Genomic DNA, 24649 nt, shown 5'->3' with positions numbered 1-24649 from the left:
TTTTGGCTTCCTTTTGTGGACTACTTCTCTATGCATTGTGACGTGTTACTTTAGGTCATTCTCACAATAGCCCCATTTGTGGAAAATTCTCTGGGCCAGGTGGTAGGACAGGGGTCATAATCCTGCCCACCCCAGCTAGGGATGATTGGACTAGGAGTAGATAAAGATACTGTCCAAGCCAGGCTAATTAGTTCTCCTCTTTTTCATTATCGTGTCCCATGGTAAGGATGGCACTTAGAAGGGTTAAATCACTTGTCCAGTCATTTACCTTGCAAGAGGCCAAACTTGGATTTGTGCTCAAGTCTGTTGAACTCCAAAGCCTCCTACTTGCTGTGCACATATATATGCTTGGCTCTTGTAGGTGAATATATCAGGTTTTAGTGGACCCAGCGTTGTTCTGGGGTAGGGGTAGGCTGGCTTGGGCTAGAAGAGACATCACCTTTCGACTAGCAACACAGGGTGAGCAGCTAACTTATCTGGGCAGTCACGGCCAAGGGGATGGGTTTGAATTGTAGTTACAGGGGATGAACTGTAGAAGGAAGGTGTGCCTTCCACGTTCCTAAAGATAGCCTTGATGGTGAACGTTGATATGGGGAAGACATCCCTTTGGTTTTAAATTATTTTTACAACTGTGGTAAAACCTCGAACCCTCGGTGAGCCTTTCTTGGGTACTTAGTTAGTTATTTTTTGCTTAAATAAATAGCCCCCAAATAGAAGCAGGTACACAAAAACTTTTATTAAGTGGAAGTTAGACTCCATGGTAATTAACCAGTTACAAGTGCATTTAAATTCATGTGTGTGGACATTGTAGAAGTCAGAATGGTCTTACTGAAAGTCCAGTGTTCTGGCGTGGCATGTGCCAGTGCAACCCAAGGTAGAACCATACACGCAGTAAGTACAGGTCAACGATGATGTCAGACTACATTGGCAACACCATATTCATTGTTACAGCTAAGCATCACAGAACATGAAAGTCCAAAGACCAGAAGACTATTACTAAATTGATTCTTACTATAAGCCTTTACTTCTACTTCAATGCTTCCATAGGACCAATGCGGCAAATCCTCAACTCTGGGGGGACAGTGCCATTTTTGTATTTTACACTTAAATGGGCCACAGAGACTGTAAACATTCAGTGGTCCTCCTGATGCCCATTGCAGGTAGATGACAGCTGTCCCCGCAGGAAAGTGCAGTTTAGATAGTTTAACTGGTGTGAACATCTTAGATTGTAAGTCTTCAAATCTGAAATGTTTCTTTTATTTCAATTAGCACCAGTTTATTTTAAATCTTTTTCCTGGTGTTAAATATTTAGGAAACTTTTTTTTTTTAAATCAACACACAAAGTCCTGAACAATGGAAAGCAAAAAACATTCAAAAAGTTGTTTTAGAGAACAGCATTTAGAAAAACAACATCATTGAAACATTCAACAAATCTATGTACAGTGTGCCAACAGCTGGCAAGGAGCATGGCTGAGGAACAGTCACATGAAAGGTTAATTAACCTGAACCTCCACAGGCTGTATTTACAGTCAGATAGGTATTCAGAAGTGGAGTATCAGAACATCTGAATTTGGCTAAAAATCATATAAAAAGACACTTCCCCATCCCCAATAACTTCTAAATAGGTAGCAAACATATCCAGTATAACTGTAAGTACCAGGCTTAGAAGTGCGTTTTTCCATATTTTCCGTATTTCTACGAACAGTTGAGAAACTTTCTCAACGGACGTAGAAGAGAGCCAGAATGGCAAGAGAACTGGAGTTCTTTATTTCAACCTTGTCAGAAGAAGGAAAGAATATGTTTTCATGCTGAGTAACGTAGGAAGTTACTGATTGAGGAGCAAGGATAAATTATTAGGGGAAAAGGTTTCACAGAAATACAAAATCAACAAGAGTGCTGAAGAAACGTGTGTATATTCTATACGGACGTTCCAGACATGTAAAGTAATTATCTCCATGTGATTTTGAAAAAAGCTCAATGATTTGCTTTGCTGGACAGCATTTTTATATTTTGTTCTTTGAAACTGTATAACCCAAACCCTTTGGAGAATAGTTTTTGTTATTAGATTGAGAAGTAAACACAACAGACACAACCTATGCTATGTTTATCCAATGCGATGCTCATTAACCTTATGCAGTTTTGTTTGCCTGCTAATCCAGTGTTACTAGAATATCCACCTTTAAAAAACCGGGCACATTTGTAACAGCCAGCATTTCTCATTTCTGCTTACGCAGTAATATATAAACCATTTCCCATTTATTTACCTTACTGGCTGTATTTGTTTAGAGCCTGAAGTTTCAATGCACTGTCTTTAAAAATATCAGCTGGAAGAATATAGATGGGAGTCCCACATTCCCACAATGTTATGCATTCAAGTTTATTTTCATAATTTGTGGTTGTGATAAGTCTATGAAAACAATTTACTTGGATTCGATATAAAATACATGTTACTCTTGGAAAATGCATAGTTTGTAGCTTCATACATTCATTCACTAATATTAAAGATTTTTGTAAGCAAGTACTTACCCCCAAATGGTGGTAAGATTGTATTTCAAAAGATCTGTAAAAATTGGATAGCATCGCCACATTGCTTTGAATTAGTGCCCAGTTACTAGTTAACGCCTGTCATTTTACCCCTGGCATCACACAGAAGGGACTGCTTCTTTCTCTTCCGTCCATCTTTACCTGTTTAGCAGGCACTAAAAAGCAATGCTTTCTACTGACAGCATTTCCAGTAAATACCCCATTTGAAATATTTTATAATTTCATTTTAATATTTTAGATTTGGTATAGAAAACAATTTGAAAGATGGCTTAATTTTTAAAAGCAGAGTTTTTTAAAAACCTTATCGTGGACTAAGGGCAACGGAGGGTTTGTGATAACTGTTGTTCTCTTACTCCCCAGGCCCCTCATTTGAAAAAGATGACCGCAGGCCACTTGGCAGTTGCATTTGATGATAGTCATGAACCCTTTGGGACCTAGCGATTTTTTTCTTATCCTGAGTTCTTCCTCTAAGTATATAGATTTTGAGACACGAAACACTTTGGAAACTACACTAGTATCTGGTTATTCCAGAGAGGATATGCTTAAATGGTTGACCATCGTCCAACCATTAATTACAAAAATAGGAGTTCTAGGTCGCGTTGTAGGAAAATATTGATTAATGACAATTTTTTTTAAAACATAAATAATCCACATTCCTGGGTTATTTTACACCCAGAGCATTTTCAGTTATTGAAGTTGTGGAACATTTGGGGGTATTGAGCTCTTTCCTAAAAATCTAAATCTATTCTAAAGCTTTCTACCAGTGATCACAGAGGTTCCCCAAACAGTCGGGATACTTTGGAAGAAGGGGCTTTGCTATCATCACAGGGCTTGGTCAAGTCACAGTCATTGATTTCCAATTAGCAGAGTATAGGATAAAAAGGCGAAAAAAGCAAAGCAAGGGTTTGTAATCTGCAAAGAGATGCGTGCTGTTTTTGGAGGGGGGCAGTTTATAATTCCACTACACTTGTAGATCCCTGAGGGGTAATCCCAGCTCTGGCACTGCTGGCCCCAAAAGCTCTACCATTTCCCCCTTTGTCTTGGCCACGTGTGCCCAAAGCATGGGAAGAGGGCTCCGCCAGGGTGAGGGGCAAGTGCTTAACAATGAGAACTGGAGTAGTTTTCTCCTTGCGTAAACACCAAGTGAAAACAATTATACCTTGAAGGGGCCACTTTCACATAACAGAGGATAAGTCCATTCTCATGCTGTATAATTGTGGGCGGAGGCCAGGGCCCAGAGAAACTAAATGTGAAGCTCTCTTCCTCTGTCCTTCCATGTTCGTTCTGATCATGCAGCCGGCACACCCCGTGGACGGGCCCAGTGGGCAGGTGACTTGCGTGGAGGCTTTGAGTCCAGGTGAAATGATTAGGTATCTGCCTTGCCATTCTTTCTTGGCGAGTCTGTTCGAGTCTTTTGTGATGAGCGTTGCAGGTTGGGTGCTGACTGACCTGCCCTCTGAATGATCACCCAAAACTGTTTAGACAGATGGAAATTTTTCTCCGAAAGAAGAGGATCGATCGCCTCACGGAGCCTCCCATACGAGTCGTAGTGATGTTTGTCCCCCTGGACCTTAACTGAAGAGTGAGAAATCAGCACAGAAGCAAACGTGCTTAATCTGGAACTTCTGGAGGCGAACATACATAATAACATTGTGGCCTCAATAAGGTCACACCAGTGGACACAAGGAGGTTGCCAAGAATGGGGAAACAAAACTAATCACCAGAACAGCAACTGTTCTCTTTAAGTTCAATTTCTTCTCGAGAGTCCTGGTTTTCCTCTTTAGTCAGAGATGTAGAGAGAATTCAGAAGAAAATAGATGAGCAACTTTTATTATTATTATTATATATATATTTTTTTTAAAGAAAATTTTGTTTTTTAATGACTGCTCTCTTGCCTTTTTCAGGAGTTGCTACTTTCTACTGTGGTGAATCTTCTGAATTAAAAATTTAGGGAACCGCCCCTAGTAAGTGAATGTAATAGTTAATCGGACTCAAGCATTGAATTCTTAACATTTTCATAACAAATAATGGGGATTCTTTCTTTGGAAGCTGGCAGTTAAAAATTATGTGAATGGTGCCCACTATGAAATAACTTTTTTTTTTTTTTTAACGAGGACCTTAATTTGAGCATCGAATTCACAGTCTCTACCTTCTTTCAAAATCTGTAGTTATTTTCTTTGGGAGCCTCAGCTTTCTCCTTGTTCACTCAGCCCCGCCACTGACCTGGCATTGGCGCTAACCATTGCAAAACGGACTTCTTTTCCTGCAGAGGAGGAGAGTCCTCCCCCAGCACTGTATTTCCAGACAAATAATACAAGTCTCATTTATCAAAAAGCCTGTTACTGAAGTAGGTGGCAGGCCATAATGGTTTAGGCCCCTTCTAGCTCCATGACTAAACTTCCCCGTGAGTACCCTAACCTCATGATGTGAAGCCTGGGCAATGACAGGGCGAAGGCCTGAAGCAGCCTGTTCATCGCTGGACAGCCTTTTAGTCCCTCATGGTGACAGAAATCTCAGGCGTTGCCGGTATTTAAATTGCATTCGTATTTAAACGTGACTTAACCATATTACCAGGTGTTTCCAACTTTGAGTTGACAGTACCTGTTGATTGGATCATGAAAAGTTGTAATTTTGAGCTGCTTTAAAATTTTCTGGCATCAATTTGCCTTTAGATGGATAATAAGCGTTGCATGTTAGCAAAATAATTTTTTTTTCCCAAGGAGTCAAAACGTTTACTCAGAACATCACATTAGCTAAAAAACTCCTGTAATTAACCACTTAGATGGTGGGAACTTAGGGAGTGGGGGCACGGCAGCACCCTAAAGGGATACAGTCCGGAGGATTGAGTTTGCATGTGACTGTGTGAATGAGTCTGCTCTTTGTTTCCATGCGGAAAGATGGGCTGAAAGGATGGGAACGTGGTGGGTCCCTGGGTCTTTTCAGGGTTAGTGTCTGGAAGACTAAGGTCTGAGCCAGTGCTTTCCCTCCTCCTTTTGAGCAGTGATAAGGCTGACTCACAGATTTAAGACTATTGTGGGTTGGCCTTGGAGGTGATCCTAAGTATCCCTGTTGTGCCCTGGATGCTTAGGAAGGTCAAATGAAATAGTGTCTCTGAAAGACCCCTACTTTATTATATGTGTGAAAGGGTTAGCGACGATGCCAACACCATCAGGACTCTGGTGTAAGACACAGCCGGAAGTCACTTAGTCCTCCCAAGCAAAAGCAGCAGCTTCTAATTTTTTCCATGACACATTTATTCCCATTTCGTCTTTGCCCTCGGACAAAGATGCTAGGGTTCTCTATGTGGAAAAACTCCATTTTGGGGTTAGTGGACATTCTAAAGTACCTACCAGGTCTGAAGCCAGGATGTTGCTATATGGGAGATGAAACAATGAAAATTTCACCCTGGAATGAAGACTCACGAGGCAGGATGGAGCGGGAGGGAGTGTGGAGGGGCTGGCACAGGGCTTTGGCACGAGGAGGCAAAGTGGGCTGTCTTCAGCTGCAGGGGCTCTTGGCTGCCTTCTTGAAGGCATAAGGCTGCTCTTTGCCAGCCCCTCATCACAGTGGTCTCGGTAGTGAAAACTGAAGTTGGGATGACAGTTATTCAATCAATGCTTTGGGGCCTGGCCTGGGATGGGGGGGGGAGCTGGATAGTACTTAAGCGTATTTTGATCAGAGGCAAGGCTAGTTTAAGGATACTGTATTTTTATATTCAAGTCTTCCATGAGAATGATTTCTTTGATTTTAGTTGCCCAGATTGTGCCCACGAGTGAGTTTGTGGGGCTGAGGGAGGAAGTTGACCCAATGGCCGTGGAATGTGAGATGTGCCTTCCCCAACATCTCCCACGGAACGCGAGATGAAACCGGTGGCCGAAGGCTGCCGTCTGCCCCGTGTGGGTTCTCTTTGGTCTGTACAGTGTTGGCCAAGAATTTGAGTTAGCTGTCAACACTTAAATGTCACGTAACACCGTATTTCCGAGTCAGAAGATCTAGCAGCCCTGGGCCTGATTTCTGCATGGTTCTGATTGTCTGGAGCTGGGTGCCCCATGCAGTGGGTGCATGGGCGGTCTGGCTCACAATGATCTCTACCATTCTGTGGTGTCCCTGTTTTGCCTGATCTGAATTGTTCATTTACAGATACTGCCTGGTTTTTCTAAGGCTTCCGCTATAAACCATTAGGAAGCCTCTATTGAAAAATGAAGCAAGACTCATTTGCTTCAAAACCATACAGCAGTGAACACTTCTTGGGGATTTAATGCTAACAATGGAGATATTCAAGGGACGATAAAGATAGAGATTTGCAGACTGCCTCATCTCAGAGACCAGGAGCCGAGGCTGTGCGTGGTTTTCCATATCTCCGTGCATTTCTAGTCCTCATGGGTGCACATTCGAAAAGCTATTTGAAAGCAAGGTCTGAGTGACCCTCTGACCACTCCACAGGAGTTGCCCAATGGATATACGGTCATTCTATGCCAGCTTGTCTTTTGATGTTATCTGCATACTGCTAATTAGCTTTTGAGTTACTGACATCTTAGAAAGAGAAGATGCTTTATTTATTTATTTTTTAACAGTGAGTGGGCTAGAAGAAACTGTACAGCATTATGAAATGGTTTTGGCAAAGCTCAAAACTATTTGTGCAGTTAATAGACTCTCCATGGCTCTCTCCCTTGGGAATACAGTGACTTTCTGATCGCAACCTGGCATGTCTGTTCCTCTTGTGAAAAATCAAGCACTTGCTTTGATAAGAAAATTAAAGTTATTTAGTTAGTGCTGAGGAAAAAATTATCTCAAACACCACTGATCACCTAAAAGTTCTATCTTTGGGCTTACAATAATACCAAGATTTCAGGAATTACCAGCAAATGATAGTTGCTAGTTAAATGCAGGTTTGTGGTAAGCTGGTCTTTGTGACAGAATCTCATTTTACACTAAAGAATTTAAAGAATGTTTCTCCCATTGCTTACAAGCATATCTATTAATATTTTCCCATTTAAGATACATATGGTTGATTCTTAAAGTGTCTTTTCCCATAATCCTTTGAAAACACACTGGCAATGATAAAAGGAGTAGCTGTTGCTATCTTGATTCTCTTGTAATAATCTTTCCATCTGATCTGCATTTCTACCCTTGCTGCAGAGGGTTAATTGAAAAGATATGCATCAAAAACACTTGCTTAAAAGAGGCATAGCCCTTTGGAGAGCAGGAATTGCTTATAATATTAAGACTTCCTGTCTGGTAAGTACTGTATTTTAAAAAATAAGCTACAATGTATAAAACCAAGGTCATTTCCCACAAAATGTTCATGTTCTTTGTGATTACAAAACACTGCATCTTGTAAAATATTTCCAGTTCTGTTTACTTGAGAAGTACCAATGCTTATTATAAAAGTGTCATGTCTCTCCGAATTGTAGAAGCCTAAAGCAGTATATTTCGTCTTATTTGGAAAATTAAGTTATAATTGCTATTGTATTTAAGATTACATTTTGATATAACACATTACCATTGTGATTCTCAGACCCACATGAGAAGTTATAAAACATGAGATTGTCTTCAAAAAAAAAAAAAAAAAGCAACTATTTACAAAACAGGACCAGAAGTAAGATTCCCACTTTGATTTCTGGTCCTATGATAGGTACACCTTTTAAAGCATGTATATCATTGGGTATGGGCTTTTTCAGAGTCACTCACAATAAGCAAACCGGTCGGTCTTAAATGCAGTTTATACTTCCTTGCTCTATTGGTGTGCATTACATAGTGATACAATTGGTACCTAAAAGTGCTAATCTCATTTTATTTACCAACTTCTGCTTTGACAAGTTACAATGCAAAAAGACACAACGGAACAGTTCCAGTAGAGAGGAATCCCCACAGGTATGAGGAACAGGGAGAGCGTATGTGCCGCTGGTAGGGTTATTTTCTTAGAGAAATGAAATTTCCAGTTGACCCATGTACCCAGCGTCTTCTCCAAAATGATCCACAGCCTCATCCATATTCATGAATTCGGCTCTGTTTCCATTCATTTGTATGCACAAATCCTTCCCTGTCTTCATACAGGTCAATGCTACAGTTGATGTGGTCAATAGAAATTCTACAGGGTCATGAGAAAAAGCAGCACCTTGTCCGCAAAAGTCCATGGAAGTTTGCTCCTTAACATGCTATTAATGCAAAGTGCACGTCTTTAACACCTTCGCCTACAGAATTCTGTGTACAGTCATCAACTGGGTGATTATGAAAAGGAACACTGAGGCTTCGGACTCACAATTACATTCAGAAAAAGCCTTACACCAGTCTGTGAATACCCACCAGGGACTGTGCCTGTGGTTCAAATGTCAGCCTTAGACTGCAGGTCAGCTACAAAGAAACCGCTCGTTTCCATAGAGCACTGCTCCTCAAAAAGTTGACATCGTCCACTTCATGTAAATTTGTCTTGAAATAATTATCATGTTCGTTAAAAACAAAAATACCACCCAAACTGTTCTGACTGGGAAAGACTCTAGAGATAATAAAAGTCTTTCTAGTCTTAGGATCTTCCAGATCTATCTTTCACATACCCTTTAATTTTCCCTGAGGAAATGAATATTATTTACAGTATTTTGCTACTATTCTCAAGGTATCCTCTCCTATATGTACAGTTCTTGCCACCTGCCTCTAAACATTCGCAAGTGAATGCTGCTCTTTTGTTTTCCGGTGAAGCCGGATGAAGGAGGACTCAGGTCAGCCGTGCTGGCTACTACGGAACCCAGGGCGGCTTTCAAAAGCGTGGCTTGGTGTGACACCGCAGGCAGCCGACTTAAACGCAGACAATCTTGAAATGGGATCGAGGCATTTCGGTCTCAGAAATCTTTTGCACCATTTGTGTGACTATTTCTTTAAGAAGATTTCGGAAAGCCCAGGAACTGCAACACCCATCATTCTCTACTGAAAGTGTTCATCTGCAACACAGTTGTGACTGGACAGGGAATCACCTAATAAAGGGCACCCCGGTGCACGGAGCTGCTGACAGGCACTTCACCGCGGAGCCCGCACCCGTTCAGAAACCCACTGCCTTCTTCCTGACCCTGGCTTCTACCAACCAGGAGAGGAAACTTTCCGGCAAGTAAGGTGGAGGGAGGTCCGTGCCCACTAGAGACGTGCACGGGAGTGGCGGCTGCTCCTGGAGGGACGACATGACAGCTCCCTCCGAGGTGTCCAGGGACACTCACCACTGGCCGATCAGCATTAACAAGGTGAGTGGGAGCCAGATGTCCATGGACCTCTTGTGTCTCCTCTCTGGCCTCCAATCTACCCACTTGCTACCTGGGTGTCTTCTCCAGCTTGTCACACTGCTGCCCATAAATTGGGTGCACGTCCTCTGGGAAGGACTAAGGCTTAAAACTACTGCTGGATGATGAACTCTCTTTGCTTTGCAGCTACCTGAAGAATGCCTGTCCGTTATTAGGAAATGCCTTCTTAGACAGAGATGAGAACTATTTTCTGAAGGAAGAAGTATCAAGGGAGAGAAAGGTCAAAAGGCTAGAGCACGCCTTATTTAGAAATACTTTGGGTCCAGAATCCATAGTATGGCCATTCCTTTTGAACAGACAAGTCTCTGAGATCTGTGGGATGGACGGAGCTCTGGTTAACCAGCCAGCATGCTATGGGACTGCCCTTTGCACCCACCCCCTGCCTCCCCCTGCCAAATGAAGACATAAAAGAACGTGGTACCACAGGGATGGCATAAAACAAATGTCGGGCTTAATTTGGCACTTAATTTAGTCCCAAAATATAACAAAATGGCTGTATGTCTTTTTTTTTCCTGTAATTTTGGCTTTTACAATCAGTGCTGTATATTGCAATTCATAGCTTTCTGGGTGGCTTGCAAAGAAGTTAGTCACTTTTTTCCCAAGGCCAGCCAGGTAATTTTGATGGTTCTCCAGTTATTACATGCCTTGGTACCAAAAATGGATGTCTGTGTGTGCAGGAAGGGACTGACGGTCTGTGCACACCTGTGCCAGAGAAGAAAGAACCCAGAGACCGGGGCCAGTAGGCAGAAAGGAGTCCCCACGTGACTGGGGATGCAGAAGAGTATGTGTAGAGAAGCCTTTAGAAAGGACAAGAAATCCCAGGGAAGATGCATTCAGCTGTACGCTTCTGCTTATACCTGTGCATTGGCAAAAACCCAGGTAAGGACTGAGCGTGGCTCCTCCAGGCCAGAGCTCAGAACGAATCATGTGCTGCATCTCTAGGGCGCAGCCACAAAACCTCCCTCCAGGACAAAGACCTCTCCTTCCCTGTGTCCCAAAGTTCTGGGAGGTGGGGAGGATGGATTTAGCCCCTCATCACTGTAATTGTTTTTGAGGAGGGACTTAATTAATCCAAGGATCAAGAGCCAGGGAGATTTGCCGAAGAGAAAAACCTCTGCTCTAGGATTGCATACTAGCCATCATTTCAATACAGTGCTCGAGTGGTTCACCGGCTCTGGACTCATTGTGGCCACGGGGCAATCCACCCACAGCTCAAGCCTCCTGGACCAGGCCAGAGGGAGCATCATGGCACAGCAGAGGGTGCCTGCAGGGAAGCAAGAGGACTCCAGGGAGGAGAAAAGACATGCTGGGGTTGAGGATACGAATACACTTCTGCCCTTAAAAAAATATGCCCTTTCCTGGCTGACCTCATAAATACTAAAACACACATTATAGCTGGTGCTGTGGCTACTATTGATTGGAAATCATGAAATTAAACATGATTTTCAATTACCCATGAAGGTAAAGGAAGCTCTTTTCCTGCTCTCTTGAAATACATGTTTTTAAGAGAAAAATAAATGAAGGAGGAAAACAGGATCTCTTTTGGGGAATAATATTTAAAAAGTCACATGAAAGCTTACAAAATAAAATTGCCAAAATCTATGAATGTATAGGTTGTGGCTATTACACTGTGAAACCTCCTTCTATTTCCCTTGCTTCTAAAAGGAAAAGGATTTCTGCTATTCCTGACTTCTTTCAACTCTAAAACAAATGTGTATGTACAATTTCTAAACATATATTAACCTCTCCTCTGTGCAATTTCACTGAACATTCCTATGGCTGATCATCGGCTCCCCATCCTGACACAGTGCATCCTATAAGGTGCTCTTAATCCTTTGCATAGGTATAGGAGAAGTAACTCTTTAGCAGGGCAATCGAGAGTAGGACAGACAGACAATGAGCGTACATACAGAACGTGACAACTACTCCCTCCCCCACACCACTACCACCAAAACAAACAAACATACTAGGCTAGGAAACCTGCTAAATGCAACACAGTGCAAGCCCTGGTCCTACTAAATTGAGAGATTCCTATACCCACATGCATTTTCCTTTTGGTGTTCTGTACGTTCCCCTCTGAGCAAATTCTAAGCGAACAGTGCCAGTATTTGAATAAGAAAAACAAAGTTTTGGACCTTCCATGTACTCAGATCACGTCTGTATTGTCCATCAACCCATCTCCCAGACATGCTAAAGCATAAAACCTGTGAAAGTGCACTCAGAATGGATGTCGGTTTGCTGACTTTGCATGTCTTTCTGAACAGAGGGGGATGTGTTATGCTGTACTCCGCTGTCTACAGCAAACCTGCTGGGATAGTCGGAATTCTGTACCTGTTCTGAAACCAGCCAGTGGTGGGGTTTTGAGGGACGGCCCGACAACCCACTAACCTGGCAACAGCACTGTCACAAAAGCAGTGACAAATGGATCTGTGCTGCGGCTCGCGTTGCATCCCTGAAAGAAGCATCGAGGCTTACCCAGGTGGCTACCTGTGCCAGTTGTTGATCGAGCTGTGACAGGTAGAGAAGGAGCCGAGCCACCTCTCGGAGGAAGGGCTTCTTAGAAATCTGAGGAAGACTCCTAGATGTTCCCAACGTTACAGCGGGATGTCCTGAACTCAGCTTCAGGGTCTGAGGTCTGCTGGTGATCTCCTTTCGGGTTTATGCCATCTGGGACCCTCCAAGCCACGGTTCCGTCTGGGGCCATTCTTGCAAACACAACAAACAAACAAGACATAGAAGAGATACCCAGAGTGCTGCACTTTCCGGCAACACATCATGATGTGCACTGCTCCAGGAAGTCAAATGGAAAACAGGGAAAATAGTATTCACGATGAAAGCAAGTGTTGTTCTCTGTACAAATGCTACTGAATAACGCGTCGCTTTTTTTTTTTTTACTATGTCAAAAAATCTCAGAAATGGCATTATTCAGAAAGCTTATCAAAATATGCCTCCTTTCTAGGTAAAAGGGGCTTTGTTGGTTCCATTGCTACCGAAGTCCACAGTTTGCAGACCTAGGCATACAGCAAAAAAAAAGCTGACTTTTCTTTTCAAGGAAAAAAAAAATAGTTACAGCCGCTCCAGGCTGGATTCTCAGCAGGAGCAGTGGAGGGTGGTGACCTTATTTTTTTGCTGTAATTCCACCAAGTTTCTTGGAAGTGCTTTTCCTGGGCTTCAAGTGTATTTTGTTCAGAAGCAAAAGTGCTTTCCCAAACCCGCAGTGGAAGGGGAGGGCAGCAGGGCCCTGGGCCGCCCGCTTGGTGAGCCTCTCTCCTCAGTCAGTGAACCTCTGGCAGGCTTTCTTCCAGCGGCAGGCCGTGCACCACATGTCTCGGTTCTCCATGCCGTATACCTTCCGGCACTTCTTGCCTTCTCCCCTGGGCTTTCTGTAAGACAGACACGGAACGTTTATTCTGTGGGACTGATTCAATGGGCATTCATTCTACGGAGGGCTTGAGATCCCTCGAAAGAGTAAGAAACAAAGTAGGGGTTTTTACCAGGTTTGGACTTTAACGTGCTGGATGTTTTCATGGCCACTACACTTAGCTATTACAATTTGCTACCACAGCTCTTTAATTTTTTTTTTTTTTAATTTTAGAGAGTGAGAGAGTGTGCGCAAGCAGGATAGAGGGGCAGAGGGATGGAGGGAGAGACGGAGAGAGAGAATGAATCTCAAGCAGGCTCCACGCTCAGCTTGGAGTCCACTTTGGGGCTCGATCCCACGACCCTGGGATCATGACTTGACCTCAAATCAAGAGTCAGATGCTTAACTGAGCCAGCCAGGCACCCACAATTTGCTACTATAACTCTTAAGCTTCTACTTGTTCATTTGTGGGCACGTCCATTTGGCCATCTTCATAAAATTGAATTAAGTAAATACAAAAAAATACCAGTAGAGAGGTCTCTTTTTTTACATTTTAAATAGGTACTTTCAAGTGCTCTCTTGCTTTTCAAATTTCTAGCATTCTGGTTAAGGGAATCCTGAGGATTTTCTCTTTGATCTGTACATTAAAAATTATACCTTATAGTTCTCTTAATACAGAGTTTAGTGCAAATATGGCTTTAAATAGACCCAGTAATCACCAGTACCTATTCTGCGAGAAAACTCACTGCAAACTGTTACCACCCCTCCCCCGCAAAACAATAAATCTTCATTAATAATTTCTGGGTGGGGAAAACCAAGGGAACAAAAGAAAGGGTGTTTTGTCCATTCCAGAGAAATTTTATGGAAGATCGTATGTCTGGTTTCTCTCTTCCTTGCTGTTCTTCTGTTTCTCAGCAGATTCCCTCGAGATGAGGAGTGTGGAGCTTCAAGCGGTCATACCTCAGGCTGACCGTCCCCCTGGGTGGCGAGGACAAGATGGTGTGTGTGTGCTGTCTCTGCTCTCCCGTGCCCACTGGACGATTATGCGTTGGTGACACCTGGTAAGTACATGGAAAAGAAAGTTGATGGGGCGGGTTCTCCTCACTGTGCATTTATTTAGCCCTTGCCACATGGGCCATGGCACCTGACCATCAGCCACAGAAATGACGTGCTTTGTTCTCAGAGACACAGGTTAAAGGTGAATTTAAATGCCTCCCCAAACAGGAAAGACTCAACAACAATTAATACTTCAAAAATCTTCATGACTTCATGCATGCATTCCAGGTTGCCCATAGTAACATATTTTCACTTGAATAATATTCCAAACCTTAAAATATAGTCTCACCTATTGTAAGGCTTATGATCTACCTTTGAAAAAAGGCAAATAGCTAGAGAGGTGAAGAGAGTTATCTCAAATTAGAAGGCTAGTCAATGGGAATACCACAACATGGACCTTGGCTTCCTGTTTGCTTTAAGAGATCATTCACACCCCCTAAATAAAGGGCTTCTTGCATGAGACATCCACACAGCAGACTGTAGGATCCAAACAGGAATAAAGTCTAGAAGCAAAGAGCCCAAGAAAGTCAAGAACAAAAGTCATCCATTGACTTTTGAAATACTTACTGAGCATTCGCTACGTGCCAGGTTCGCTGACAATAGTTTTCATTCTCACAACTACCCCACGTGGTAAGTACGATGCTTGTTCCCACTTTATAGATGAGGAAACCAAGGCATGGGGAGCTTAAATAACTTGGCCAAGGTCATGGAACTTGTAATGGCAGGGCCAGCTCTGTGTTGAGCTCTACCTGATGCCAGAGCATGTGTTTCACCCTGTTACACCTCTGCCTCTCAGTCACAATAGCAGGAGGGCCCCTTGTTCTGGATTCCTCTGGCATTTCTTACCCGTCCCTTTGCATCACCTGCTCTCATAATGCTAAAGATCTTCCCAGCACCAGGGATTCTCAACAGCTACAAAAAAAGAATTTTTATAGGAAAAGATAAATGGTATTCCAAGTAAATATATGACATTGCCATAAACAGAAGTGCAGACCTTTAATGAATTTAGAAACTTAATTATCTAGAAGCCAACATGGCCACAGAAGTACCAAAGTACCATGACCGACTGACAGTCATGGGAACATTCCTAAAGCATACTTATAGGACTGAATTTCTCTAGTATAGATACTAGCACTTTTGGTTTTCTTCCAATTCAAAGGAATATACATCAGTATTACTTACCTAGACATTAATTTAAAAAATTAAAAAGCTAAGTAAAAACCTAGCAGTTTAAACCACTGTTGCTCTGATTCTGAATTATTCTGTACCATTGGTCTTTACTGTTTTGCTAAGGCTGGGTAGGAGTGAGGGCCAGAAGAAGTGAGTTAACACACATTTTTTTTTTTTTTTTTAAACAAAAGCTTTGGAGTTCAGTATATGCATTTGATTTAGACAGCTATGTAGGCCTTTCCAGGAGCTGAATCTACCCTCCCCCCACCTACTCCACATCCCATCCCTGACCAGTGTGCATAGCAGCAGCCCAGAGGGAGTGAAGGCTTCAGAGTTCACAGCCACCACAGTGATCTAGAATGTGCTCATATGCATTGTTAAATGGTCAAGACAATTAAAAAAATTTAAAAATTGTAGAATTCATAGAATCTGAAGAATACTGCCTTATTAGCAAGAGAACTAGGAGAGGTTTAGTTGACATAACATCAGCTGGGGATAATGTGGAAGGTTCTAAATTGTGCAGAACTGCCACACCCCTTTTGTGTTGGGTGATATGAGATGACAGGGTGCTCTTCATTCAACAGGTATTTATGAAGTACTTACTATGCACCAGGCACCGTTCTAGATTGTGGGTACCTAGCTGTGAACAATACCAAGTCTCTGCCCCTATAAAGCATACATTCTAGTGGGGAGACAGACAAGAAATACAAACACATAAGATCACTTTAGTGATGAGTGCCTAAAGAAAATAAAATAGGCCAAGAGACAAAGCATCATCAAGGGAGAGGATGTTTATTTATTGAAGGTGGTGAGAGAAGGCCCCTGAGGGGTTGCCTTTTATCTCCTGGGCACTCTGGAGAAAGGGAGCACAATGGCACAGGCCTGCAGGTGCAGAGTGCCAAGGGGGCCAGAAGACACATGGTGTGGAAGTTGGGGGTGGGAGGGCAGGAGGCGGTAGATTCAGGGCAAGCCTCCTGGCTGGGATGGATGAATTTTAGGTGAATGTCATTCTTTTTCTTTTTTATGTTTATTTTTGAGAGAGAGAGAAAGAGAGAGGGAGCGCATGCATGAGTGGGGGAGGGACAGAGAGAGGGAGGGAGGGAGAGAGACTCTCTCCGACTGAGCCAGGCATCCCTGAGTTGAACATCATTCTAAGGGCCAGAGAAGCCATTGGAGAATTTTAAGGAAGAGAGACGTCTGATTAATGCTTTGGCTCCTTTGAGAGTGAATTGGAGACAGTATGGCGAGAAGCCCTGCAGTCTAGTTTAGAGGCTTTTGCACTATTTGGGGGGAAAGAATGTACTGGCGATTTAGACAAGGGGGTGGCAGTGGTGGTGAGAAGTGGCTGGATTTATGGCAGGATCAGGCAGGATCTAGGACTCGGTGAAGGATGGGAAAAAACGAGGACAAATCTTTAGAAGAATCAGGGATGCACCGAGAGGGATCAAGGGGGAGTCCTAGGTGCTGGCCTGGGCAGCTGCAGGGACGGTGGGCCACTTACAGACAGGAGAAAACTGGTGGTGTGGTTGGTCTGAGAAGGGAGTGAGGTCCAGGTGTTTGAAAATTCCAGGAACACCGTTTGAAGAATACGGACCGACTGCAGGAATAACCCCTCTCTACAGTCTTCATTCCTGCCGATGGCTTTCTTAACTCGGGAGTTCTGGGCATGCATGTTATTGTCCTGTCCAGCAGCGACAGACCTGGGTTTTCCGGGGCACGGCCCAGGAGAAACCAGGACCCACATCACACGCTGGCGTGTAGATCCGTTCTGCGTGAGGATCAATATGACCTCACTTGTGGGTTTTTCTCGACAATTCTAATAGCAAGACAGTCACGGTTCAGCTTTTCGTTTTAGTGGGGGCTGCGGGTGGGGCAGAGAGGCGGTGGCCGGTGTAGGGAACTAACGTGTATTTAGCTCTGGCCAATGTGAAAGGCGGGCTACTAGGTGATTTATGATTTCTTTTAATCCTCACAAAACCCCTGCAAGGGAGCGCTGTTATCTGCATTTTGTAGGTAAGATAATTTAGACTTCAAGCAGGGAGGTGGCCTGCACGGCATCCCAGAGGAAGTAGCAGTAGTGGTAACTTGCCGAGCGCCTGTTAAACCAGGTGCCTGTGAGTGCGATCTGCTTTCATCTCCACAGCGACCCAGGGTAAGCAGCACTGCTATCATTTCCACCTTCTCAATAAGGAAGCGGAGAAGTGAAGTGAAGTGAAGTAAGCCACCGCACGGTAAGTGCCGGGGCGGCACCTGAACACGGGCTGTCTCCTACCGGCTGACGCTGGAGCTGTTCTGAAGGAACTAGTACAGGCCCTGCTCCTTCCGTTCTTCCATCCTGCCACGGCCGCTGATGGAAGCGTGGTGTGCGCTGAGATAAAGCCCTACGCAGCATTACTGTGGCCCTCTCTCCCAGTGGTCTCCACTTGTCAATTCTTATCGGTTTTATATCTTCATCATTTCTAAGTTCTATGTGGGGGCATGTTCTATAGAGTACATTTTATTATTTTTTTCTAGAGAACAGTTTTTCTTCGGTCCTTAAGGACTCAGCTCCTTACGTGGGCTTCGGTGGAGGTCGTGGGGCAGCGCTTCGTGGGGCTCATCGGGGTGGGGTGTTTGGACCTTCTGTGCTTCACACGAGCTGAAGACTCCCGGCAAGACTACCTTGCTGTGAATGGCATATCTCACACAGTCATGCAGTTTCCCACATAGCCTGGGAAGCATGGAGGACTGTATATACCTTAATCTTTCTGCTGATTCAATATGATTTCAGTTGAAAGAACTTCAGTCTGCAAAAATCATGGCTAATCTCTCTCACAGGTTCAGTATATGTGTGTTATATCAGTCAATCCCAAATGGAATCCACTTCTGACCTCTGTTTTACAGCAATGACACACGTCCCAGGCAGCAATGATCGTAAGTGCTCCACAGTGTCAGCCAGTGAGTGCCAGGCGCTGTGCTCAACGATACAACTCTATGAGGTAGATTACAGTTGAGGACATTGATTAAGAGAGGTCATGTGACCAGCTAGAGGTCACAGTTTGTAAATGCCAGAGTCAGGATTTGCATCTGAGCCTCAAACCAGAGCAATAATAAGAATGTTGTGTCCATCTGTAAACACGTTGGGGAAGTTTCGTTTCTTTGTGGTTTTCTATCTCTCAAATGGAAGAAAACCACATCCTTGTCTTGGTTGTAACCTCTTATACTATTCTGAATCCTCCATCAAGGTGTTAAAAAAAAATACAGGTAAATATCTAACAATTAAGCATTGCTATTTTAGGTTAGGAGACCCTCCTTTCAGCCTGAAGCCTCCAGGAATGGCCTTTAGATAGCAGGTTTGTTAGCTCTTGCTTGCCTGGGCTTGCATGTTTGTGTTGTCCCCCCCCCACCCCCATTCATATTTTGAAGCTCTAATCCTTAGTGTGCTTATATTTGGATACGGGGCCCTTAAGGAAGTAATTAAAGATAAATGAGGTCAAAAGGGTGGGACCCTGATCCAGTAGGACTGGTGTCTTTATTAGAAGAGATACCAAAGGGCTCTCTTTCTACCCCACCCCCTGCCCCCACCAACAGAAAAGGCCATGTAAGGACACAGTGAGAAGGTGGCCCTCTACAAGCCACGAAGAGAGCTCTCACCAGGCGCTGAATTAGCCAGCACCTTGATCCAGGACTCCTAGCCTCCAGAACTGTGAGAAAATACATTTTGGTTGTTTAAAGCAATCCAGTCTGTGATATTGTGTTATGGCATTATGGGCAGACTCATACAGGGGCCAAAAACTCTCAGCTTTTTGTCATGAAAAGACAGAGAAAAGAACGTAGATAATTAGAAGAAAAGACGGGGTCATTCGGGAAAAATAGCTCAAAGAATGCTGTAATTAATGAGGGTCTTCTGCCTACCTGTACATTTGCAGCCTTCGGCTAGAAAAGAGTGAACCTCCAGTTACATTTGTAAATACGCAGAACAGCCTTCTCCACAACACACCTCAGGGAAGAGGTCTTACCCAGGGAACTTATTAAAGCCCAATGTTCAGGAAATCTAGTGTAGGCAAATGAATAAATAAAATCCTGCAAACCTTGGGATTTCTCAGAAGGAGATTATTTCCATTCTCTAGGAAGCATATAAAAGCATCCCTCCCCCCCCCCCCCCCCCCCAATACCAGGTCTCCAAGATATGGCGGGGAAAAAAACCAAACCTTAAATGGAGTTGACAACCTCAGGGCATTTGTTTTGGGGTACAAAGAGAAATGTGTTCTTTTAAGAGCATTTTATAAAATGGAAACTGCTTTGTTCTTCAGTTTGGATATGGTTGAGGCCATCACTAACACTAATTCATTATAATTGAAAATGTTTAGAGCTTCTGTCTGAAACCCTTACTACATTAATTTAGAAGGTAGGAATTCATATGCTCTTAAATTCACCCTGGCTCCCCATCTTCTAGGGATGGACTAACTTTCCTGGACAGTTGTTGGCACCTAGTCAGTGGACGTGTGCCAGTCTTGTGTCTGTGTGGCGTGGAGTTGTAAGATCCAGCCTTCAGTCCAAGGAGACACACAGTATGCACCCACTTTTTCGTTTTTTTAAAGATTTTTTTTGTGTTAAAAAAATATTTAGTTTTGAGAGAGAGAGAGAGAGAGAAGTGGAAGGACAGAGAGAGACAGAGAGGGAGACAGAATCCCAAGCAGGCTCTGCACTAAGTGCAGAGCCTGATGTGGGGCTCAAATACACGAACTGTGAGATCATGACCCAAGTTGAAATCAAGAGTCAGAGGCTACCCAGGTGCCCCGTACCCACTTTTTTTTTTTTTAAAGGATTGATAGGTAATTTAGCAACATAAAGAACGTTTTGAATAGTGAGCCTTCTTCCTAGGGTAAAACAAAGCCTTGGAAAATAGCATCCCCTCACCATATCTTTATTTTTAAATAGGAATGGCTGCTAAGACAGTCTAAAGGGTTGGCTGAAATATTACACAACCAGATAGATTGAGAATTCTCTGGTGAAAGAATAAATCAGAAGCTAAATTAGGATTTGAGTGGGATACCTAGTTAACCTAGCCACTCTATATACTTTACGTCAAAGTTCTTGTCTAAAATGTCCCTGGTAACCAATGAAATTAGGGACTTTGGAAAATCTAGGGCATTGAGATGAAGGTGGAGATAGACACCATGTTCACAGCAGAGAAGATTTCACTGCTGGAAAATAAACAATAGAAGGTGTCCTGGCTGGTATCTTACTGTGTAAGACATTTAGGAACTCTGGAGGACATGTAGCTAGTACAAAACCACTCAGAGTGATTTCTCTGTATTTCAGAAGGAGATGATTTAATTAACAGAGCAAAGGCAAAAAAAACTGCATTTTGGTTGGTCACAGAGGTAACCTGAAAAGAAGCCTGAACTGGACTGTTCCACCCACATGTTACACTTGTTTATACACCAGGTAAGCAGTATGGTGTATACTCTTGAAAATTCTTCTCAAATCAAAGATAGGAATTAACAGGATTCAGAACAGTGAGTTTCTATAATTCTGTAATTATAGCTGCCTTTCTAGGTTAGAAGGGTTGTCTCAAATGTGATATCGAGAACCACTCTGGGTCTTTTTATGTCTGCTAAGAAAAAAAAAAGTACCCCAAAGGACTGATTGCTGACCCTGACACCCTCTTCAGTAGATCACTGTTCTTGCCAGGAGTAAAACTGATACTACTATTGGATGAGGCAGGCGACTTTCATAATTACTCCAGACCCTCGATTATTATTTAAAAATCAAATTCCAGGAGTATTTTCTGGAATCCACAAATTCCCAAATGCTGCCAGCAGGATGCTTTTTATTGTTGGCTAGTCTCCTTGGGAATTTAATAAATATTCATCGACAGAGCACAGCATAACTGACTGAGCCGCTTTCATTTTTATCAGCCCTGTAGGAGGCCTTAGTACTTTCTGGAAACCTCTGGGAGCTGCCAGTGGTTGACAATAAGAAGCTTTTGTGAGGTCCTTGGGGAGAGGGCGGAGAGACGAGAATAAGGTTAACATCTGTTATCATAAGCCACTTTGTGAACCTTATCAGGAGTTCTAAACCACTGTGGGCATCAACAGTGGGTAGGCCTGTGGATATTCTGTGATAAGCTATAAAAGACCCAATATATTTTTAAAGGAATGGTTAGGAATCAAGTTAATTCATGGTGATTTATCAGACAGCAGTCACTTAATATGTCAAATCAATTCTTATATACTACTAAAACCTGATTGCATAGTTCAGCACTCATTTATTTTCAGAGTATCCATCAGCATGGATTATTCAAGCTTTGGAGGAAAAAACATTATTTCAATTTATGTTATTTTTGGACTTCCAAATTGGCATACCCACAAATAATAATTTCAAAGTCATAAGTTTTATAAAGTTACTCATAATGGTAAATATTATTCATTACAGGGTCTTTTTCTTTTATTATGTTCAGCATCTGAGTTCAGCTATTGATTCTACAGAGCCTTTTGGAAACACACAACTATGCCACCAACACAAAAAATCTTGATATATTTCTAACAAGTTGTTTATCAATAGCTGCAGGTCTCTCCTAGTTTTCCAAAATGCCAGTCATCACACCTTTTTCACAGAGAAGCTGGGCTGGTCTGGGCTATGAAACACATTGCTGAAGAGTTTACAGATACCAGTTAAGAAATTGAGTACTTCTTGGGAATGCAAACTGGTGCAGCTACTCTGGAAAACTGTATGGAGATTCCTCAAAAAACTAAACATAGAACTACCCTATGGTCCAGCAATTGCACTACTAGGCATTTATCCACAGGATACAGGTGTGCTGTTTCAAAGGGACACATGCACCCCCGTGTTTATAGCAGCACTATCGACAATAGCCAAAGTATGGAGAGAGCCCAAATGTCCATTGATGGATGACTGGATAAAAAAGATGTGTATGTATATATATGTACATGTATATATATATACAATGGAGTATTACTCGGCAATCTAAAAGAAAGAAATCTTGCCATTTGCAACTACGTGGATGGAACTGGAGAGTATTATGCTAAGCGAAATTATTCAGTCAGAGAAAGACAAATATCGTATCACTTCACTCATATGAGGACTTTAAGACACAGAACAGATGACCATAAGAGAAGGGAAACAAAAATAATATAAAAACAGGGAGGGGGATAAAACATAAGAGACTCTTAAATATACAGAACAAACAGGGCTGCTGGAGGGGTTGTGGGAGGGGCGATGGACTAAATGGGTAAGGGGCTTAAGGAATCTACTCCTGAAATCATTGCTACACCATGTGCCAAGTAACTTGGATGTAAATTATAAAAAATAAGTAAATTATGGAAAATAAAATTAAAAAAAAAATAGAGTACTTCTGGCATTGTGAGTTTTGCGTTTTCCTTGCGTGTTTTGACAATTTGTTCTCCAAATTTATGTTCAGCTTTGACCAGATTTCTGGCTTTTTATTTTTCTACTTACTGGAATGCCTGTGAAGGTAACTGGAGGAGACTGCCAAGAAATGCTGAAGCTGCTGCCATTGGGGGTGAACTTGGCCGACCCTGGAATGGTCACAGGGGGTGTGGCCTGTTACACAGAAAACAGAACACTGTTATGAAAGAACATTTTTCCTCAGAGTCTTAAGCCATCATTGCCTAGGTAGGGCCTCAAACATGATTTCAACTGTATTAATAACTTAGACTAAATATCCAACAGGAGGAGATTAAACATAGTCAAAGAGAATAGCTAGAAATCAACTTTTTATGTGTCTTGGCAGTCTAAGGAACAAAAGGAGAAGGTTTTTGATTACTTCTGAAAACAGATTTTATTATACATACATATACTTATTTTAGAACATATAAACTATTTGTGTGAAAAACACAATGCCTCATTATCAAATTGGGAAATAGTTTTATACAGTGATGCTGGGTTTGTAGATTGGTACAACATTTCAGGAGGGTAATTTTTTAATTTTTATGAGGATGGTCACTGCCGAACTATGTATTATGCAAAAAACTGGAAACGTAAATGTCCAATAATAGGGAAGTGGGTAATATACCCACAGAGCCTGATGTTGTTGAAGAATACCCATTGGCATGGGAAAATGTTCATTCTATATTAAATGGCAAAAACAAAGCACAAGAGAAACAGTACTACAATAAATTCCTTTTTTTTCACATTAAAAAAATTTTTTTAATGTTTATTTATTTTTGAAGGAGAGAGAGAGTGTGAGTGGGGAGGGGCAGAGAGAGAGAAAGACACAAAATCCAAAGGAGGCTCCAGGCTCTGAGCTGTCAGCACGGAGCCCAACGCAGGGCTTGAACCCACAAACCACGAGATCGTGACCTGAGCCAAAGTCAGACGCTTAACCAACTGAGCCACGAGGCACCCCAATAAATTCCTTTTTTTTTTTTAAAAAAAATGAGTGTATACACACACACACACACACACACACACACACACACAGAACACATTGAAGGACATACAAAAAGTATTACCCAAGAGTCTTTCTTGTTGTTGGGATTAGAGGATGAATTTTCTTTATTTGCTTGTGCTTTTAATATTTTCTATGCTAGGGGTGCCTGGGTGGCTCAGTCGGTTGAACGTCTGACTTCGGCTCAGGTCATGATCTCACTGTTCGTGGGTTCGAGCCCCGCATTGGGCTCTATGCTGACAGCTCAGAGCCTGGAGCCTGTTTCAGATTCTGTGTCTCCCTCTCTCTCTGCCCCTCCCCCACTCATGCTCTGTCTCTCTCTCTCTTTCTCTGTCAAAAACAAACAAACATTAAAAAAGATAATATTTTCTATGCTGGACATTTATAATGTCTACAAACAGAAAAATCCCAATATTATGAATAAATGGTTTGGGAAGGACCTTTCAGATCACCTACTGCATGTTCCAACTGTCATACAGATGAGCAAAATAGTTTTAGGTGGTTCAAGCCCATGATTTTGAGCCAGTGTTTCTAAATGTAACACTGACAAACAAGAAAAATTATTTTGACCAACATAACAAGAGTCAGCAATGAGATTCATTGCATCTACTACTTTAATAATTAGCTGTATTCCATTGCTCTTGAGTGTAAGTCTACTAAATACATATCTGAAAGCCTCCCCCGCAGGTTTAGTTTTAATAATTATAAATATAGGTGCTAGTGACAGTGGTTTTGTAACTGGCACCACTGGAAAATATTTTGGCAATACATAGCAAGATCCATAAGCTGTTCGTGTTGTATCCTCTGACTCAGTAA

At 42.5% G+C, this 24649-nt stretch overlaps 1 protein-coding gene and 1 long non-coding RNA gene across 3 annotated transcripts in view; one reads left to right on the top strand and one right to left on the bottom strand.

Moving 5' to 3' along the window:
* Positions 1-711: 711 nt before the first annotated feature.
* Positions 712-24649, bottom strand: part of ZNF704 (zinc finger protein 704) — a 238576-nt gene continuing 214638 nt past the window's right edge. The window contains exons 7-9 of the mRNA XM_027064328.2: positions 22882-22986; positions 14152-14249; positions 712-13213 (exon numbers count right to left, since the gene is read on the bottom strand). Coding sequence (XP_026920129.1) covers positions 13102-13213; positions 14152-14249; positions 22882-22986 — 315 coding nt within the window. The 3' untranslated portion in view covers positions 712-13101. The remainder of the gene's footprint in view (positions 13214-14151; positions 14250-22881; positions 22987-24649) is intronic.
* LOC113600679 (uncharacterized) lies at positions 16669-22767 on the top strand. 2 transcript variants are annotated; one of them, XR_003421792.2, is made up of 3 exons: positions 16669-17648; positions 20722-20847; positions 21838-22767. It is a non-coding gene; the product is annotated as an uncharacterized LOC113600679 (long non-coding RNA). The 2 variants fall into 2 exon arrangements; XR_008292493.1 differs by having other exon boundaries at positions 16669-19967.

The sequence above is a fragment of the Acinonyx jubatus genome, chromosome F2, assembly GCF_027475565.1.
Source record: "Acinonyx jubatus isolate Ajub_Pintada_27869175 chromosome F2, VMU_Ajub_asm_v1.0, whole genome shotgun sequence".
Taxonomy (NCBI): domain Eukaryota; kingdom Metazoa; phylum Chordata; class Mammalia; order Carnivora; family Felidae; genus Acinonyx; species Acinonyx jubatus.
This window is presented reverse-complemented; position numbering and strand designations above follow the sequence as displayed.